Raw genomic sequence first — 16,322 nt, 5'->3', positions numbered from 1 at the left:
TATGTCATAAAAAAAACTTAAATAAGAAAATAACGAAACCTTTAAAAGATATATAATGGTCTTTTGAAGCATTAAGCTAATAAGAAAAAAGTATAGGAATCGATATACACCCCGACCAATACCAAATCATTTTTCTTGAATGACCCTGTACATAAAAAAGACACATTTGTTAATATCAGGCGATAACAAAAAATTAAACAATAATATTTAAAAAATATATGCTTATAAACACAATATAGTCCAATGGAGGGGGGGGGGGGTGATTGAGGGGGAAGGATGTAAAGAAGTGTTCAACCCCAAAACATTTGAAACCCCAAATTTTAACCCTCTTAAAATTAGTCCTAAAAATACATTAGACACCCTTCATTTTACTTCCTCTAAAAAGCTTGGACTTCCTTACCCTTTACCACTAAAAAATTCTCAAAGTTATAATACAGTTATCATTTGATTTATCATATTCAAATTACAATATAATCATTTAATAATTGAATTAAATCCTTTTTTTATATTCTATCATAAATTGATATTTAGTTCAAATAATAGACTCATGCTTAATAATAATAATAATAAATTTTCTATTTATCGCTGAATCTTTAATAAACAACAAGGATGATAACGTCCATAGAAAACAATCTTTGAAATTTATAAGAAGAACATAAATTTTTAAGATTTTTATAAGTCTAAACAAAATTCTATGTAAATTTGTGGAAAAATTGCATAGATAAAGGATACTTTTAAAAGATACTGATATTTTTATTTGATTATACAGATGCAACGCGTTTTATATTGAACCTTGTTGTCCTAGGAATCTTTCTTTAGAAAATTAGATTAAAATGATGACAAAAAAAAATATGAAAAAACGATGTCCGTATAACCTACCCGAATTATAGGAACGCCTCGCTGTTTAAAAGTATATTTTCTTATGGCTCAAAGTGTTAATGCGTTTCCTGATGTCAGAGAAAGACATAATAATGCTCTAAATAGTGCTATGTAAGTTTTAAGGAACAAGGATGACAACATCCATAAAAGCGAAGTACTGAAACGGTAAGACAAACGGACATTAACACTTGTATAGTGTCAGAATTGAAGAGTCAGAATATAAATGTATAAAAATCGAAGGAAACAAAATTGTCAGTAAATCTGCCGAAAAACTGCTTAAATACAGGATAATGTTTATGGATATACTTACATTTTTAGGACTTGATTATAGAGTAGCTTCGCTTATGACATTATACTTTATTGTCCCAGGAATCAATATACCAAAAATCAGATCAATCGGATAATTAGATCACATGAAAATTGGTTGTTAAAAAATAAAAAAAATAAACATGTTTAAAATGGACGTAGGGACATTCTGTAAATGATTATAGAGTTGCTGCGCTTTCTAAATCGTACCTAACTACTAATGAAATCACCATGCAAGTTTGAAATCGATAGGACAATTTTAACATGCCTAAATTAACGGAAAAAGCTATCCGTAACGGACGGACGTACGGACCGACCCTAATTATAGAAAAGCTTCGCATTTAAAACAGTAAGAATGTTTTGATAATAGACAGTCGTCTACCATAGTGTAATATACCCTCTCTCCTTAATAAGAAAAAAGAAATATGATTCTTTACTAATAATTCTATTGTTAAAAATAATAATAAATCATTTATGTATCTATTTGATAATCTAATTAGAAACCAAGTATTCAAGGATTTTAAGGAACAAGATAATTGACTACAAATTAATGTATACATCCCAAATGATGAGAAACAAAGTTATCCCTTATGTAGATTATCATTGGTTGAAAAGTTTGGATACTATTCGGTTGGAAAAAGCTTACTAATTTCTTTTCTCGTATTCATTCGAATCCGGTGGATAGGAATCGGTTCTCATCCATACGAAAAAACTATGTCTAGCATCGTATTATATCCAGCTTTCTACTCTACGAATATAAAAATGTACAATCATAAGATTAAAACCAGTTAAAAAATCCGCGGAAAGCTGATTATAGTACGATGCGAGAAATAACCATTAAAGTACCTAAAGTTTTGGAATTAATGAATACTAACATTTTACTTCTATATTGGGTTGAGAATGATTTCTAACAAAATATTTTTAGTAGCGAAGCTACTCTATAATTTGAAATGTCCGTCTGTCCGTCTGTCTGTATGTCCGTATGTCCGTATGTCTTAGTTTGGGGGAAACGTGATTTTCTCGGCTCCTATAAAAGATAAAAGGTTGAATTTTTTTGACAACATTCCCATTATTAAGGAGCCTAATCAACTATAAAACATCAATGGCGGTTGGACCGCTTTTTAGCAGGTTTTAGGCTATTTTTGTATTTTTCACATTTTTCTCCATATCTTTGGTGTTTATGGTCTAATTTCCAAAATTTTTTCAGTTTTTTATATCGAAATTAAATTTCCTGTCTTTTCATAAAAAAATGACGGTCAGACTGCCTTTAAGCAGGTTTTAGGCTATTTTTGTATTTTTCACATTTTTATCCATACTTTTGGTGTTTATGGTCCGATTTCCAAAATTTTGTCAGTTATAGATATCAAAATTAAATTTCCTGTCTTTTCAATGAAACATTAATGGCGGTCAGACTGCCCTTTTGCCGGTTTTTGGCTATTTTTATATTTTTCTCATTTTTTCTGATATCTTTGGTGTTTATGGTCCAATTTCAAAATTTTTTTAGTTAAAAATATCAAAATTAAATTTCCCGTTGTTTTGATCATCCAATTTACTTTGACCGTCAGTCTGTTAGTCATAGTACTTACTACTGATATATAAGTATTAAAAAATTAAAAACAAATATTGAAAAGGTTTCGTGATTTTTCCCTAATATACATGTTTTTGACAACTAATCTTTAAAATCTTATACATATTTTTTGTGCTTCGCTACTTATGGAGTTGTCATCCTTGTTTTTCTCCAATAAATACAGTTCTGGTGTTATATAAACCTTTGGATACCAGTGTAATTTATAATCCACTGTCCCCTCCCTCCCTGATCCCACCACAAATTTGTTATGAATGACTGTTTTTATCTTGTAACGAGTTAAATGGCAACTTCCCTGGAAGGGAACATTGGACCGTTAATTTTACTAGTCCCCAAGTTTTAGAAACAATTTATCCCATTTGTTGGATTAAAAGTTTTTGTACTTTGTTGAGCACTGCGATAATCCCCTCCCCACTTGCTTATTTTTGATATAAATTTAAAATATGCGGGAGTTTTTCGTTTTTTTTTTATTACTAAATGTCCGGTCATGTTTTGTATTGGGTATGGCCTCAGGTTTAGGGAACCTCAGGTATGGTTAGGCCCTCCCGCAGGGTTGATGCATAGGTAGTAACTTCTCTTAAGAACCTAGTAAAAGTGTCTGCCTCTGATTAAGACGTAAAAAAAATTAGCCAATGAGAGGCAACTATAAATTTTACATTGGTCAATTACAGTGTATACTGGCCTCTCATTGGCCAATTTTTTACGTCATAATCAAAGTCAGACACTTTTACTAGGTTCATATGTAAGGGGGAGGGGGTTTACTACTCAACAGACACTTGAATGGATATTGCCAGTTAAATCTTCTTTCCGAAGTAATTTAACATTATCAAAACCACAATTTGAATGCTTATGAGAGATCATTGATAAAGCAATTATTCTACTATATAAAGTAGAACGATGTCTGTCTGTTTGTTTGTAGCGAAGGATCTCGCTAACCACTGAACCGATCGGGTTCTCCTTTACAGGGTAGATTCTTATAGGTCCCGGGAAGGTTTATAACTATTTTCTGGGGGGTAAGACACCTATAACCCCCCCCCCCCCAAAAAAAAATGAAAAATACCCTCCCCAAATAATTTTTTTTCTTTTAAAAACTAAAAGTAAAATAGTGGGGTTGACTAACCCCTCCCCCAAAAAAAAAAAAAAAATTCCCCCTCCAAAAAAATTTTAAAACAATTTAAAAAAAATCTAAAATACGAAAAATTTGTTTGATCAAAACTCTTGGGGCAAAGCCCCTAGAGGCTAGGGGCGAAGCCGCTAGTTCTGCTATATAAAGTAGTAAGAACAACTTATTTTTAGGGTCCCTAAAAATCGTTTTTGATTCCCCTTAATATCATCTGTTTACAGTTAAATTCCAACTTTTACCTAAATAATCCTTATATAAAGGTAACAGTAACTGTATGTACCAAAGTATCTATCTAACAACTTAAACGATATGATTATGCTTTACAGTGCAGCTTCGCATGTGAATGGTTATAAACATTTTTGGGTGTGGCACCACCAACCTCCTAAGAGATATCGCTTCTAGAAAAAATGAAAATGACCTCTTACAGAATTATAACTTTACTTTGTACTTTTAAAAAAGAAATTGAAAGTAGGAAGGGTTGACTTTCCCGTCCCCATAGAGGTCTCTAGAAATGTAGCTGCTAGTCCTATAATTTAAAGTTGTAAGTGTTTGGTCTAAAGCTATAGATCTTGTCCGCTTATCCTGGAATCTTTATAAATGTTTTGGGTTAGTTTTAGTAAATTTTCCCGATATCCACCACCCTTCTCTAGAGGCCAAGCTCGAGGCGACAAGTTTCTCTCTAGTGTCAAAAATTCTTAAGTTACTCTATGAGTGCCCTCCTTCTGAGTAACTTAAAGGTTAGGTTGTTTGAAACTGATCATATTTGGAATTCATTAATAAAGATCCCTTGAATATTAAGTTATTAAAGGCAAAAATGTCCATAGAACCATGGCTGTAGCATTTGATTAAGTTCATAAAGATTAATGTTTGTAAGATCATATAAATAAGGAGGGGGGATAAGTAACTAAATATCATTTCAGCATATATTCCTAAGCAGTAAACACATCAAGACTTAGAATCAAGTTTCATAGTTTTTCATAGAATAGTTTTTTAGAATCAGGCCTTGAAATAAAATAGTAGAAATTTGTTAAAATCTTTTAAAACAAATAAGCAACTTTTGTAGTACAAAATATCTACTACTAGCGGCTACGCCCCTAGAGGCCTCTAGGGGCACTTGAGGAGGAGAAAGTCGAATTTAATAATTTAATTTCTTATTTTAGATTTAAAAAAAAAATATATTTTTTTTTTTTGGGGGGGGGGGGGCGAAATTTTTTTTTTTGAGAGGGATTTTACATTTTTTGGGGGGGTTTGGGGTGTCCCACCCCCCAAGAAAATAGTTATAAACCTTCCCGGGACCTATGAGAAGCTACCCTGTTAAGGAGAACCCTATCGGTTCAGCGGTTAGCGAGATCCTTCGGTACAAACATACAAAAACAAACACACAGACAAACACACAAACATACTGTTACTTTAATATAAGGATAATCACCTCCATCTTCTAAAAAAATTTGTCGGTTTCCCCTCAAAGCACCTAGTTGAACATAGAAACGAACCCAACTGTTTCTAAAATAAGTTCAAAACAAGGGAGAGTTAAGTTTTTCGTTAGGTTAGGTTATAATGGATACTTTGTAGTCCCACAGGGTTAGAAACACTTGGAGGGATTTTGCATAGGGAAAAAAACTATCCCCCCTCATTAACAATTTTTTTTTAAATAAAAGGAAAGTGTTTTATAGCTTGATAATAACTTTCAACGTTATTTCAGGTAAAGCAAAATGGAATGTAATTCTGCAGGTCTTTGCTTAGGCCTGTTCATTCTAAATTTAATAGGAATTTAATACAATTTGAAAGTTGTTACATAGTTACTAAATTATAGACAACTTATCCTTTGATTGTAAAACTTTTGTCCGGAATCCCTAAAATCGTGTATGAGCCTGTTTATAGCCAAGGCATTCCAATCACCTACCAAACGGCGTGAATCAATTTTCTGATTGTAAATCCATGATTTCCTTGTTTTTCACTACTCATTGATGTTGTCATACTTGTTTAATATTAAATAACATGTAATTTGAAGGAGAATTATTGGCTCAAATCATATTTTAAAGACGACATTTCAAATCGCCACAATCTAAGATTTATTATTACAATAAGTTCTGGGAGAATGGATGTAGAATTTATATACGTGGATATTATGACAGAAGAAAAGTTGTCGTAAATTTAGGTTGCAATATCTCCTCGCATTTATTGGTCGGGCCGTATATCCAGTAGGAGGGGATGGACTGGGGTAAAGAAGGGATATGGGAAAATCGTTAATTTAGCTCACTAGATACTGAGTTATTTTTTTTTTATAGAAGATGAATATCAGGAACAAGGTATAACCAACAAGCAAAATAAATCTAAAATAATATTTGGGGGGCAAATGGAGAGTAAGAGATATAAGTTTTCCGGAATTGTAATGTAGGGAGTAGATTTGAAATCTGCATCAAATTTTAAGGATTTTTTATAAAATTCGTTTTTTGTATAATTCTTTATCTAAAAGCGGAAATCCAAATTAAGTTAATTAATTTTGGCATCTGTGATTGGTGGATTTAAAAAATCTGCGCTCTGATTGGGTGTCGTACATCATTCAACCAATTAGAGCGCAGGTAGTTTAAAATCCACCTATCCTATTGGTCAAAATTAATTAACTTAAAATGTATTTTCGCTTTTAGATAAAGAATTTTACAAAAAACGAATTTTATAAAAAATCCTTAAAATTTGATGCAAATTTCAAATCTACTCCCTATATTAAAATCCCGGAAAACTTATATCTCTTAATGGAGAGGTCGTCAATTTTACGATGTGTTGCCTACAACGACAACTGAAAAACACGTATAGGTTTCGTGAATTTTTTCCCGAATTAATTTCGTTATTGGTATAAGCTGCATGAATATCCGTGTAAGAATCCAAGTAATAGTATATCCATTTCTGGGAGCAGAGTGTGTTTAAATAGGTGTGTATGAATTAATAAGTAAACTGGAATGTTTTGGAGTGCATGGATGCTTTACCTAGAAGTGCTTGTCGAGCAGTGAACAATAACATCCTCCTTAACTTTGAACCAAACTGAAAATAAGAAGGCTGGGAAAGTTTTGGTTTTTCCCCTAGGCCTTAGCTTTTGCCAGGTTTATATATTAATTATATGGGGCGTGGGGTTTCTGTGCTTATCGAGGCACTTTAAGGGAAATTGTCAATTAACAAATTCTTTTAATGAACCTAGTTAAAGTGTCTGACTCTGATTATGACGTAAAAAAAATTTGCCAATTAGAGGCCAGTATGCTAGTGACTCAGTCGGAAAATAACACATACACTCGGGCAAAGACTAGTTACAGTGTTAAGATGCTTATAAAATAATATAATTTTATAATTTATAACTTTATTTCAATAATCACACATACATACTTAATCATAAATTTAATAATAATAATATATTTGAATGCTAAAATAATTAATAATAATCTCAAAATTGATCTGAATGAATTTACTACTTGAAGTTTCGTACTCTTCAAGCCTAGTTTTATTTTAAAATTTTGAGTAAGTTCCAATCCAAACATTAATCTTTTAAAAAGTTTAAATATTCATCGCTTTATATTTATATCTAATATCTAATGATACAATGAAAAGGAAAAAAGGAATAGTTTTTTTTTGTGATTATTTTTAAAAAGATTTAATAGTACCCGGGTGTTAAACCCATTAATATATATATTTTTCAATTTAATAGAAGTTTTTTTCTTATATGAAACTGTAATTAAAATTCGTATATTAATCAATATAAATATAAATATAATGAACTGCCAAGAATTTTCCTAATGAATTTAACTTTTAATATTGAAGTTTTTTTTATTATAGTGTATAAATATAGTCATTTTTGATACTTTATACTGTGGAATGTGGATATAAGGAGGTGAGGGGTGAAACTGTTAGTTCAAATATCACATAATACATCGTTCCTCATACCTATAAATAAATAAAACTTTATTTTCATGTCTAATTCAATTATAAAAGTACACAAGCTAGGTTTCGTGATTTTTGAATATATGTTAATATATTGGCCGACCTCTACTTTTTAAACATTTAAAGAATAGTTATTTCTCGCATCGTATTATAAACAGCTTTCCGCGGATATAGAATGTACAAATATAAGATTAAAATCTGTTTTTTAGCCCCCGAAGTGCCAAAGGCACGTGCTAAAAAATGGTTTTAATCTTATGATTGTACATTTTTATATTCGTAGATAAGCTGGATATTATACGATGCTAGACATAGTTTTTTCGTATGGATGAGAACCGGTTCTTATCCACTGGATTTGAATGAATACGAAAAAAAGTTTTATCTAATTATTATTATAGAAAAAAAGAGTGTTTGAAACAAATATCAAATTCAATTCTTCATAAGATAAATATTCTTTTTAGTAGAAGCCGCAAAAAGGTTTTTACGTATAAATTTTAAAAGTGGGACTTTTAAATGCGCTAAAAAATACCAAAGAAATACTGAAAAAATACTGTAAAGTTGAACTGAAATATCAAAGTTAAATCCTTTATAAAGCTTCTTTAACTGTCTTTCCTCATTCTAGATGGCTTAAAAATATATAATATCTTGATAATCTTCAGGTAGCTGGACAAAGTGTTTAAAAAAATCAGCCATGTGACGTCATAAAAATGAGTGATTATCCATCCATTTTTAGGGGTTTTCTTTCCCACCTCTCATCACCCTCATTTTTATGACGTCACATGGCTGATTTTTGAGACACTTTGTCCCGCTACATCTTTGGTTTACTTACGGTTCATTAGAGAAAGTGATGTATGAGTCTGCACATTTCTCTGACTCTGCCAGCTGCGCCTCTTTGCTTGCTATGCTCTCCACTTTAGATTGAAATTCCCTGAAGAAAAATCACAAAATTCATTTTCTGTTAAAGTTTTACATCGGTCATGGACGAATACGGTATTAATTAAGAATTTGTAATACAATCACTATCTTGTTACAATAATCTGGAAACTAAAGTGCTATATTTCAAAAATGCGATAAATGATTTTGTCGTTTTTTAAGTGATTATGTATGAATTACAGTATAAAAAAGCTATATATATCTAATAAAATCGTAATGCATATTTATTCCAGTACAATTTTTCAATACAGTAATACATACATAATCCTTACATTTTTGCTGTTGTATTTTTTCGCCTAATTCAAATTCAATTCAAGATTTTTTATTAAGGTCGTTCTTCTTAAAAATCAAACATTACCCTAAAGTTAAAAATACAACTATAAATTTTTTAAATTCATTTAACTTTAATTTAAAAACTCTCGGGAAAAAAACTTTACAATTAGGTAATAATGAGTTTATTAATTATAAATAAAAATTTACAGTACATGATATCTTTAAAGCAAAATACAAGAAAAATAGTTAAATGTCATTTTTAAAGTTTAATGCCAATATTATTTTATCTAAAATGCCCAAAATGAAAAAAATACACAAATAAAAGGGCTTGTTAGCTGCAATTAAAAAAGGTTTGCAATTAAAATTATCAGCTAGTTGTTTGCAGCTGCAATTTCTGATAAATGATTATTTGTCCTTTAGTTAATTTAAAGACAAGCATTATTTTATTCAAAACATAAATATGAAATGAAATAAAATCAATTGGATAGTGCTTTATTGACATAAAAACAAGGATGACAACATCCATAAAAAGCAAAGAACAAAACAAAAAAACAACGTATAGACTAGATGCGCATGTATCAAAGGTATCTTCAATTTAAATATCAGCTGTCTGGCTTACAATTCAACTGAGAAAATAACACTTCTCCGATAGCGTTAGGGACTGACGAACAGACTGACGGACGGAAAAAGTGAATTATAGAGTAGCTTTTCTACTACACATGAAGGAATAGGTCATTAAAGTTATCTTTTCCAAAACTCCTAGAGGCTGTGGATATCCCAAACATTCCATAGACAAATGATATACATATTTGTAAAATGGGGAAATTTTTTTTTATGGGAAAACAAATTTTAACGGCCTATACCATTATCTGTGTAATTAAAATCAAATCGATGATATATGAATTAGAAATATATGGATGAATTATTATTTACATTATGTTCATGAAAATCACTTTTTTTATGTGAGGATATTTAAAATTCTTATGATTTAAAAGAGTGGGTTTATAAGTAAAACGTTTACTGTATCAACAAAAAATGGAAATGTTAATTTTTGTTGAAATAGAATAACTATAACATATATAAGTTGAAACTTTCATAATACTAAATCAGAAAAATAAATAAGCTACTCTACTAAACCACATTCAATTTAAATTCCTCACTTTATCTTATTAAACTGAGCACACAATATAAGTTTATAAAGCTTTTTAAAAACATATCAACTATAGTTAATAGGATGCATTCTATGTTTTTCAGAGAAAAAAAGTTACCATCATTTTAATTAATAATCTAACTTCTACATACCTTTGCTATGAGCATGCAATTGATGTAGAAAATCAAGAATAAACTTTAAAATGTTTTTTAATTTAACAAAATTGAAAACAATAAATTTTTTGAAAAAAATGGAATTGATTGAACGGTGGGACTTTTCCATTTGGAAGACTTTAAATAAATCCAAATTTTATTTAAAAATAAATTTAAATCTAAAATAAAAGTTGATTAAAAAGTAAACTAAGTAAAAAACTTTCAAGAGACAGGAAGATTGTTTTTTGAGCAATTTTTGAGCAGTTTTTAAGTAACTTTAGTAACTTTTTTTAATAGCATAAGTTATCATACAGTATTATCTAAAATCTAAAATATGGCTCAATAAATGGAAGCACTAAAAGTGTTGTTTTTATTTAATTAATAATTTAGTTGTGCAAAAAGTTGAAATTAATAAATAGAAAACTTAAACATGCTTTACTAGATGCTTTTAATTTTAAAAATGTACATATATTTTTTTAAAAGAAGTTAAATCATAAAAAATAATTTTTAAAATACTTTTTCTATCTTTAAGGTTAAAGTTTTTTTTTATAGATAAACCTCACATTAGCTAAAACTACTGTCATAATGTCAAAAATGTTTGTTTCATACACTGTAAAAAAATAAATTTTCTAATAGAATACTTTTTATAAATGAATTATTTATCTACAGTGTAATAACCAAAGAAGGCTTATATTAAATGAAATACTGAAATACATTCACAGAAATAGTGGTATCCATTTTTTTGGATCAAGGATTGTCTAGTAGTCACCTTTTCTTGGTCTTTTCACAGTGTCTTTTAGATGCTTTGGGGTATTAAAAAACAACAAAAAAGTATTTATTTACAAAAAAAGGTTCAAAATAAATACTAAAAAATATGCTTTATTAAAAATACTAAATTGTGTTTTTTAGAAAGTTTTTAAGCATCTAAATATAGGATAAAGATAGAAGTAGGAGTGAAACAAGGATGTGTGTAGGAGTAGGAGGGTAGCTATGCTAGCTAGGCAATGCTTACGCTGGGCTGTGACCACCCTTGGGAGGACAGTGGGTGCAGGAGAGGGAGGCACACGAGGAAGAGGAGGAAGGGCAGAGGGAGGAAGTGGATTGTGCGGATTTTCTGAAAGTTAAAAATAAAATTGGAGGATTTTTGTAAAGGATAAAAATGTAGAAAATAAAAACATTAATGTTTAAGGATTAATGCTGCGATTTTAGGTAAAAAATGTCTTTAGTCATTTGTTTACTTCAATAAGCAACATGCAAATTCATATTTATTTAAATTTTTTTTGAAAAATGAGAGCTCTCAAGAATTGTCCAAATTAAACTTACTTTAAGTCAATTTTAAAAATATTTAAATACAATTTTCAAGTGCTTTTTTATAAAACAATTTTGCCTTTATAAAAGTGTGTTTTAATGTTCAATTATAACAATTTATAACTTTGAAACGTTGATGTCAAATTAATTTTCCTTTGAATTATAAAAACATGTTATCATTCATGCCAGCATAAAATATTTTGTGCATTTAGAAAAAAGAGTGCTTAGAAATACCATAACCTTTTCAAATCTTAATCTTATTGTGTGAAATTTATAATATATAGCTTTATTTTATTTACTTTTTAGTACACTTTTGCATGCGATATTCAAATAATTATTTATTGACAAATTGCAATAAAACTAATTAAAGAAAATTTTGTAATAAAATCAATAAAAAATTCCCCATACCCTGTGATCTAAAGGAATACGACAATGGCCGATAAATTAATGTACAAACATCCACAATGAAGAAAAATCATATTATCCCTTTTTTTATAAGCATTAATGGTTGAAATGTTTGAACTCTACTAGTATGGATCTAACTAATCAAAATTCAATAGCAGTACCCAATGTTAACAAGATTGTACACTTTGGGTACCAACTAACTAACTAACTAACCCCATTGTGATGTAATTTCCCATCCAACCAAATAGTTTTGCAATTTTATTAATTGATCAAGTCACAAATACTAGGAATCCCCTCAAATATCTATAATACAAAGTAGCTTGATGTCTCTCCGTCTATCTGTCCGTCCGTCTGAAGTTTAAGATCTCGGTAACCACTGAACCGATTGAATTCTACTCTTCAGGGAATATATCTACTGGTCCTGTGGTGGTTTTAAGCTATTTTGTTTGGCGGGTGGAACATCCCCAATCTCTCCCAACCCAACCTTTTTAGGTACCAAAAAGTTTTTTCTTTTTTTACGCTGGTACCTTTCTTTTAAATTACCTCTTGGGGTAAAGCACCTAGGGGCTAGGGGCGAAGCCGCTAGTACATTAAAAAACTGTAATAGTTACTAACATCTAAAAGAATATAAAAACCATAATACAAAGATATTTAAATCGCTCCTGGGATGGTTTAAGGCTATTTTTGTTTCACATTTCTCCCTTTCCATGATGCTATATGCGAAGCCTAGATTATCTTGAATGGATTCCTTGTAGGGATCTTAAGGGATAAGACAATTACCCCTTCTGTAGACACTGTTTCGACCCCGGGAGTTTTGAGCCAACAAATTCAAAAGTACTTCGTAAGTTTTTGAGCCAACTAAAAAAACATGATTTTAAAACTTTGGGTACCAGTGTAATTTACAATCTAATGTCCCCTCCCTCCCCGGATTCTCTGATTTGATCTTCAGTTTTTGCAACAGAAGAAAATTGTAAAATATTTTGTTCTGCTCAATGAAACATTTTAAAAATATTTTTTGTTTAAATTTGATTGCAGTAAGAATTTAAATCTTGATTAAAAATTTAATCCTTCAATGAAAACAAGAATGAAATAAATATAAAAAAAATTCCTCTTATCCTTATACAATATACATTGATATATACATTGAAGCAATGAAGACCGTTCTTTAAATATTTTTTTTACACTTAATAAACTAGCGACTACGCCATCAGAGGCATCTAGGGGCCCTTGAGGTTGACGTTGAGGGGGGGGGGGGGCTGTTGAGGAAGACCCGTTGCCCCTTTTAATTTTATCTTTGAAAAGAAAAATTTAAAATTTTTTTGAGGATGACGTTTTTTTTAGGGAAGACGTATCTTGTGAGGGTGGTAGTACCCTCCCCAAAATAATTAAAATCTTTTCAGGACCAATGAGAAGCTACAATGTAAATTAGAACCATATCGGTCTAGCAGTTTCAGAGATCCTTCAGTACACACAGACATACAGATACAGATCCTGTTCATTTTCTATAATGATTTACAGGATTGTATTAGGTCAGTTTATAAAGTGAAATGAAAAACTTACTTTTCTTTTCTTCTCTTTCTGATAGCATTGATCCTGTAGTAGATGGCATACATGATCATACAGAACACAATAAACATGGCCACGGATATCACAGCTATTACACCAGATTGCAGTTCTGAAATAGATACATAGTTAGATAGATAGGTAAAGAGATGGATGGATATATAGATAGAAAAGAAGAAAGATATATAAACAGATAGGTTTGTAAATACAGTGTCATCCAAGAGAAATGTTTTTTAAAAACTTAATTATGCATAGAAAAAAAACAATTATATAAAATGCTTTATATATTTGAAAAACATGTTCTGGGATATTTATGTTTCAAATATTTAAAAATGATTATTTCAACAAAATCAGTTTTTCCACAGGCCTTATATTTGAAGATTTATGGATTTAAACGTTGTGCAAAAAAATGCGCACATTTTTTAAAATTCAAATTGCGCGGCTTGTATTAATAGTAGAAAATTTTTATACATACTGTTAGAATCGTCATAAATAATAGTTTTTGGACAAATAAAAACCATTCCTGCTATTTGTAGTATAGGAGCTACTTGGTAAAATGTTCTAACTTACCTAAAACTTTTCAACTTTTTCTCACATTTTTCAACGTTGCTCCTAAACTAGCAAGAATGGTTCTTATATATTCAAAAACTAGAGTTTATGACGATTCTAACGGTATGTATAACATTTTTCTACTCATAATACAAACCGCGCAATTTGAACTTTAAAAGTGTTCGCATTTTTTGCACAACCTTTAAACAGGTAGTAGTTATTGGTAGGTATTTTTTTATCTGAAGCTTCAGATCTCAATAACTACTGAACTGATTAACTTCTCCTTTTTTGGAAAGCTTTACTAAGGTCCCAGGATGGATTTAGGCTGTTTTATTTTTAGATATGTGACAGGAAGATATTGTCTTAGGATGGTTCAAGCCTACTTCTCTGTAAATTCTATACTCTTTGAATACATATACCCTAGATACTAGGGGCTTAGCCGCTTTTATAATATACTAGCGGCTAGTTGAAGTCTCCCGTGTATTTTTTAAAATTTCGATTTTTTGTCATTTCTCTTGAGAGGGTGATGGTACCCTCCCCCAAAATAGTTATAAACCCGATCGGTTCAGCGGTTAGCGAGATCCTTCGGTACAAAAACATAGACACACAAACAAACATCCTGTTACTTTAGTATAAGGATATACAGTCATAACTGCATGTATATCGTATAGTGTATACTGTAAATTCTAGTTACTGACGCCACCTAGCCAATTTCCAGGAAAACTGGTGTCGTCAAATGTGTCCTAGCTTACTTTGCACGTGTTAACCTTTAGTGCTGGTGTTAAATTAACTTAAAAATGGCTCATGAGTTGCTTTGTATGATATGTCAGCCATGAAAAATTTCTAAAATACCATAATTTCGAAAAAATTTGTAAAAGCTTTGTGTCAACGTTTTGCTTTTGGTTTAACATGATTTTGTTTCATGCTTATGTGATTTAACAAATGACAATCATATATGTTAGCAGTTGTACTTGCGTAGCTTCTTTTCAAGTTAAATCAGTCGGTTGGATGGTTGCTTTGGAAGTTCATGTCCCATGATCTGAAAAAAAACCCTTAAACCCTAGTCTGTCTTGAAATATCTAGAACTAAATTTAAAGTGTTTATGGTAAAGAATCAAAAGGATAAGATTTTTAAATTTTAAGATTTGATTTTTAAAATTGTGTAATCAAATAAAAAGCACTAAAAATCATTATATATTCATAGAGTCTTTCATATTTCTTATATTCAATACAACACAACGAAAACAAGACGATTCAGTGATATCTACGCAGACAAACAAAAAAACTTACTACTTTACATAATGATAGTTGCCTCGTCCTTAGATTTTAGGGGAGGGCGAAGGGGTTCAGATAAAAAAACTTTGAATTATCTTAACTAATTGAATTAAAATGCTTCGCTCCTACTGGGTAAAATCATTCTTGAACTTTTTCTTCTTTTTAATAATTTCCAACAAATGAGAAGAAATAAAAATATCCGTTAGTTTTCATTTCTTTCTTCGTCTTTGTTTATAATTTATTATTAAGAGTAGCGAAGCTTCTATAGTGTTATGAGGTCTGTATGTCCCTCCTTACTAGGACACAAAATAGGTATAAATGAGTGTAACATACGGGTTTTATTATCTAAAAAAATATACTAAAGTAAAGCCAAAGGAAATGTCATATTCAGTAATTTATTTACAGTTATTGTAAAATTTTCTTTATCTGGTATAATATATTTGTTAGGTTGTTGCTGCTGCGCTACTGTATATAAATAATTGCCCTTGTTACAATTGCTATTGTAAGAATCACTGAGCGGAAAAACTGATTTCGGCGCTTTCGCTTAAAGTACCTTGTTGAGGACTGATAACCCCCCTCTTATTTTTAAAATAAATAGAAAATTAGGGGGGGGGGAGGTTGGTAATGTTTGGTATGTTTGTTTGTCTATTACTTTAGATCAGTTTTAGGTTATGTTATTATAGCCCCCCCCCCTAATTTATCCTAAAATCTAGGGGGGGGGGGGGGAGGTTTAAATGCTTAACATGCACTTTGTGTTAAAGCACCCTGGTTTCAACTAATGTATCTGGCTTTCTTTTTTTTCTTTATACAGTTTTAAATGCCAATTAAACAAGAATGAATATTATACAAAGAAAAACTCTTTATTTCTCTAATTTTCTACCCTTTGATTAAACTTCTT

At 30.4% G+C, this 16,322-nt stretch overlaps 1 protein-coding gene across 1 annotated transcript in view; it reads right to left on the bottom strand.

Moving 5' to 3' along the window:
- Positions 1-7,225: 7,225 nt before the first annotated feature.
- The window catches only part of LOC145330442 (uncharacterized), a 108,482-nt gene continuing 99,385 nt past the window's right edge, over positions 7,226-16,322 (bottom strand). The window contains exons 22-24 of the mRNA XM_080175076.1: positions 13,599-13,713; positions 8,647-8,745; positions 7,226-7,823 (exon numbers count right to left, since the gene is read on the bottom strand). Of these exons, the coding sequence (XP_080031202.1) occupies positions 7,799-7,823; positions 8,647-8,745; positions 13,599-13,713 (239 nt within the window). The 3' untranslated portion in view covers positions 7,226-7,798. The remainder of the gene's footprint in view (positions 7,824-8,646; positions 8,746-13,598; positions 13,714-16,322) is intronic.

The sequence above is a fragment of the Acartia tonsa genome, chromosome 10 (genome assembly GCF_053477335.1).
Source record: "Acartia tonsa isolate MP-2025a chromosome 10, ASM5347733v1, whole genome shotgun sequence".
In the NCBI taxonomy this organism is placed as follows: Eukaryota; Metazoa; Arthropoda; class Copepoda; order Calanoida; family Acartiidae; genus Acartia; species Acartia tonsa.
Note: the sequence above shows the minus strand (reverse complement) of the source record. Positions and strands in the feature narration are given on the sequence as shown.